At 32.9% G+C, this 6,000-nt stretch overlaps 1 protein-coding gene across 1 annotated transcript in view; it reads right to left on the minus strand.

The window, feature by feature from the left end:
- Positions 1-4,722, minus strand: part of LOC127632648 (major facilitator superfamily domain-containing protein 4A-like) — a 29,845-nt gene extending 25,123 nt beyond the window's left edge. Inside the window, exon 1 of the mRNA XM_052111354.1 lies at positions 4,421-4,722. Within this exon, the coding sequence (XP_051967314.1) occupies positions 4,421-4,656 (236 nt within the window). The 5' untranslated portion in view covers positions 4,657-4,722. The remainder of the gene's footprint in view (positions 1-4,420) is intronic.
- Between the last annotated feature and the right edge of the window lie 1,278 nt (positions 4,723-6,000).

Below are 6,000 nucleotides of genomic sequence, written 5' to 3' on the forward strand. Positions count from 1 at the left end.
CTGCAAAAGCAAAAGACCTTAACTCACTAGAGTGTGAAACTGAGAAAAATGACTTTAAAGTTTCTGTTTTGTCCAGACAAAAGTATTATAGGTAGGACTCCCAAAATTTCACAACTAGTTGCTATACAGAAGAAATGTTTGTATGCAAAAAATCTTGAGCTCAAAATTGACCTTTGACCCTTCATTGGCAGTTAATGTACTCTGCCTTTGTATCATGTGCCAAAAATCAGGAGTCATGCAAAGGCAAAAGGCCGTAACTGACATATAATCAATATTTACTTGCTGTTCACCATACTTACATCCATTATAAGAACACCTAACCAAGGTCTAGTCATCATGGTATTTATTTAAATTATATAGAAGACCTTTGGTTGTTCCTATTTAGTGCTATAATGATCAGGATAGTGCGGCAACACTAACACAGTTAAACAGTATAACAGATAAGTTACTTTGCAGTACAGTATGTACAGTATGAATAAATACAATACATATTTTCACAATAAAGATAATTTAATTATAATTGAATACAAAGGTATATGTATTTAAATGCAAGATATAGAGTAATAATTAATTAAACATTAGACCAATACATTAGAGATTAGAGACTGCTCATTCCAAGTTTTTTACTGCGCCCAAATAAAATCTTACTGAAAGCTAATTTTTTGAGATATCAACCTAAAATTTGGAACACAACTTGTCCATAGGTATATATGACAAAGCATTCTTGAAATACAACCATTTAAGTTTGGATAGTGATTTTCATGTCTATGCGAAAAAAGGGGGAGGGTCTTAAAGGGTTAAACTTTGAAGTCCAAACTGCTCAAGATGCTCAGTCAACGAACTTGACTTGGATTACTACTTTTTAATTCTGAGATAATATAGACAGAGTATACCGAAAAAAAGTTGGAATTACTTTTACTATTTAGGTTAGCCTACTTTGTACGGACGTTAGCGATAACCAGCTGTAAAATCTGACGTGAACACCTGCAAGAAGGAAATATGGCTCAAACACGTATGGATTGTTGTGGATACAGCAGATGACGTGCATTGCTATGGATTATATCTTCTATGGATTATATCGGATTGCATGGAAAGGTAGGATGCCTCTGTATTTAATATTTGGTTTTCAGCATCTGATGTGAGGCGAATGTCAGCGTCAACGTTAGCGCTAATTTACGTGACACCGATTAAATTTAGGTAAATATAGCTCCGGGCTGTCACTGACATTGACAGATCTGAACCATCGCCCTATCACATCGCTATCACAGAGTAATAATACAAACAAGCAGTCGGCAGTCTACACTTTATTTCAAAGATGTGTCGTGTGTATGTTACACGGTTTGGTGACAATAAAAGAGCGGTAATCTTTGACAGTATGACAAAGCCAGAGTACAGTAACATCACAGCGGCACCGTAACATCTCTCTTGATGCCAGGCGAAACAAAGTCAGAACACCTTAAACTCAAATTCAGCGTGCCGGAACAAAGGCTAAGAGCCGTAACAACTGTTACGGCGTTCTGCTGTGGTTTCTCGTATGGTTTTGGATGTTACAGTTGTCATAGCCCTTTAATTTCTCGTTAAAACAATCAAATTGACTCACGATATTTATTCACATGATAAAGGAGGTCTTGAATACCCCAAAAATGACATTAACTCATTTTTGACCAAACATGATGTTACGGCGTTTTGCCTTTGTAGGGCAGTATTGTACTATACTATATTATACTATAATGTTCTGTATTGTATTATACTGTATTATTATATTAAATTATACTATAATATATTTTATTGTATTGTACTATACTATATTATACTATAATGTTCTGTATTGTATTATACTGTATTATTATATTAAATTATACTATAATATATTGTATTGTATCGTATTATACTATATTATACTATACTGTTCTGTATTGTATTATACTGTATTATTATATTATATTATACTATAATATATTTTATTGTATTGTACTATACTATATTATACTATAATGTTCTGTATTGTATTATACTGTATTATTATATTATATTATACTGTATTATATTGTAATGTTTTGTATTGTACTATATTATATTATACTATACTGTACTGTATTGTATTATATTATATTATACTATATTATATTGTTTGTATTGCACTATACTATATTATATTATAATATATATTTTATTGTATTATACTATATTGTACTGTATTGTTTTGTATTGTATTATTTATACAATACTATTTTATACTGTATTGTATTGCACTATACTATATTATGTTATATTATACAAAATTATATTATACTATTCTATATTCTATTATATTGTATTATATTATAATTTATATATATATATATTTTATTGTATTATACTATTTTATACTATACTGTATTGTATTATATTATACTATACTATAGTATAATGTATTATATTATACTATGTTGTATTGTATTATATTGTATTGTATTATTTTATATTATATAAATACTAATCATGGACAATTTCCATGCTTTACAGTATCTCAGAGTTGTAAGTGATATACAAATCAAACTGTAAACTAAATTAGATATTGATTATCAGTAGAGGTAACTACAGTATGTCAGGGACATACTGTTTAAATATAACCTTAAAATCTATTACTCAATTTAAAGTAAATTATAAAAACAAACTAAATGTTTTTTCTACACATCCTGACATTTTTGAGCAATAAGAAAATAACTCCAAATATAAAGAAAGAAAAAGTTTTATTTGTTTATCAGATCTGCCATGCAAACAGTCTGCATGTGTTTTTATGGCTCGAGTCACACACTAATTGAATAACCCCACTGAGACAGCCCGACTTTAATGAACACATGACCACAACAGGGTTTTTCCAAACAAAAACAGAAGCCATGGATGGATCAGATCTTATTTTTGTTAGAAAATCCCCAAATTAACTTTTTGTTCGCTTTGATATTATATTCAAATTTCGAAAGGAAACAATTAGTGCCAAAACAAAATGCTTTATGAGGAAGTGTACAAGATATATACTTATAGATGTAGAGTAAAAATCGAATGAATTCGAAAAAGCATGCAAACCGATTTACTTGAAAAATCGAAGTACACATACTCACTTATATAATGAAGTGAACTTCATTATATAAGTACAGTTAACTAATTACAAGTACACTTAACTCATCTGTAATTAAAGTATCATTGTTTTTATTTAAGTATTTAAACTGAGTTATAACATGTCTTATGCAGTGTAAAGGAAATTATGACTGGACTCTTATGGTACATTGGATCCTCCTCAGAACTTCTTTCATTCTTATTTATTCATTTCTCCTCTTTTCTCCACAATTTGGAATGCCCAATTCCCAATGTGCTCTAAGTCCTCGTGGTGGCGTAAAGACTCGCCATAGCATGTGTGGAGGCTGCAAGCTATTCTCCACAGCATCCTCACACAACTCGCCATGTGCCCCACCGAAAGCGAGAACCACATTATAGTTACCCCAAGTGAATCTACCCTCCCTAGCAACCGGGCCAATTTGATTGTTTAGAAGACCTGGCTGGAGTCACTCAGAACACCCTGGATTCGAACTTGCTACTCCAGGGGTGGTAGTCAGCATCTTTACATGCTGAGCTACCCAGGCCCCCTATAAATCTGCACTCTTTTAAAATACAATTGAGTAGAAAAGAATTACTTAAATTTAACCAGAGGTATCGCTAATCACCCTAATGTTGATTTCACAAAAATATCAACTATCAACCAGCTACAACAACAATAGTCAGTAAGAATTAAAACTCTCTCTCTCTCTCTCTCTCTCTATATATATATATATAGAGAGAGAGAGAGAGAGAGAGAGAGAGAGATAATTGTTTTTATTTATAATTTTTTTTTATAACAGTTATTATATTTCTACTTAGGCCAAGTTACCTTGTCTTGACCAAACATCCATAATTTATTCAAGTGCAAGGGCTTATGGGTATTCCACACAGCCACAATTTTGTACTTGACAATTTTTAGTTTGTAGTACTACTAGCCAAAGATTAAAGTATTTAGTATTTAGCTATTAGTATATATATATATGTGTGTGTGTGTGTGTGTGTGTGTGTGTGTGTGTGTGTGTGTGTGTGTGTGTGTGTAAATGATTGTTCATTTAAATAAATCACATCTCTCGTCATCAGCTCGATGACAATAGAAGCATAGCCTAATTCATTTGAATTTCACTAAAAGAAGTAGAAAACACTGAAATAAACAACATTAGAACGTAAGGGAAGTATTAACTTTGAATGACAATAGGCTACATTGTGTGGAAGCAACTAAGTAGTTCACAACAGTAAAAATAAAATCTCGATATCGAATAAAATAAAATCAATATCCAATTATATGTAAATAATATAATAATTTCTTAATTAAGGGCTTTATATTCTCTCCCAAAAAAATACTCACGTTTTACTGAAGAATCCTCCAATGGTGCTTCCAATGAATAGGAAAAACTGCTGGGAGAAGAAGACCAAAGTGATCTCCTGTAGGCTAGACTGGGTCTGACATCGCAGGTCCAGGATGGTCGGACCCAGAAAAGCGACACACAGTCCAAAACTGAAGAACACACTCCAGTATGTTAAGGTATGCTGCCAGTTACTGCGGAATAAAGCGCAGACTCGTTCATTGAACCACGGCTTCATGCTGGAGAAGTTTCGCGCCGCAGTTTTCTGAACTGTTTCTTCAGCATTAAATGCATACCAGACGTGGCAAAACTCTCTCAAAGAAAGACACGGTGTGTGAACACATTGAGTTAAAAGAGTCATGGTGTTTGTCCGATTCGCGAATTAATCGTTCTTTCGAATCGTTCTAAACAAACGGTTCTTTTGAATCATCCAGCCAAATCGATTCGCACGTTTGTTAATCATGCGATCATAATCATTTGGCTTAATGCTTTTCTAGAAAGTTATTTCGCTCTTTTACACTTCCCGACGAGGATGGCAAGCTTTATATCGCTATTGGAACAATAAAGTGTTTAGTTTATGTATTAGGTGTGTAACTGATGCTTTATTAGTCGAAAAGAAAACGTTGGTGACGATCGCGTGCCTTCGTTTATTAAATAAGGATCATTCCGATATGACTGTCATACATGCGGGTATCACAAATATATAGCAAAATGATCGAATAAAAATAAAAAGAGTGATAATCGTCCCTATTTAACTAAAATGTACTTCTGAGACTATTTTTCAGTGAATACTTTGAAGATTCGAATCTTTGAAACGAACCGAGTCTCTAAAATGATTAAAAATTCCTAACACTGTCAAAAAAGATCAGTGCCTCAGGTGTGTTAGCAAAAGCTTGGTCCTCCCACTGAATTTATTCAAGCAAAAGTACACATGAGGGGTAAAAATCATGTTCTGGTGCCTGGGGCGAAGTATAGGCTACTGATTTGGAGTCTTTTTGTATAATATTTGTATGTCTACCATTGCAACTGACAGGTCTGACTAGTTCTTGTATAGACATGTTAGCAATGCTTGTTATAACACAGATAGACACCTTTATACACACTCTCACATATTTACCTGGCTGTACAATCAGATGACCAAGGCTATACTACTCTTAAGTATCTCTGCAGTAATCCTTTATAGGATGTTCTTATGAAATGTTACATTTTGACATCTCTCTAGACCCATTATTTTATCAGAAAAAAATTGGATTAAAAAAATAAATAAAAATAGAATTCAAGTTTATCTCCACTTGCTAAATGAACACGCAACATAATGCAGTCATGTAACCTCAGTAGACAATAAGCTAGTATTCCTTTTCGAACATAGCTCACAAGACAGTAAAATCACTTAGGCTATATGTAAGCCAAGGCCTATTTTAAGTTTACTTTGAAGTGTACTAATGACAAACAGCACCATGCATGACAGTAAGACTATTGTTTGAGATGAAGTAATTATTTTCATGATGAGTAACACTGCACTGGCCACCAATGGACCACCCCATTGCCAAAGAATGACCAAACGCTTTGCAATTTGTGGAAC

This window comes from Xyrauchen texanus, chromosome 39, assembly GCF_025860055.1.
Source record: "Xyrauchen texanus isolate HMW12.3.18 chromosome 39, RBS_HiC_50CHRs, whole genome shotgun sequence".
NCBI classification, from domain to species: Eukaryota; Metazoa; Chordata; class Actinopteri; order Cypriniformes; family Catostomidae; genus Xyrauchen; species Xyrauchen texanus.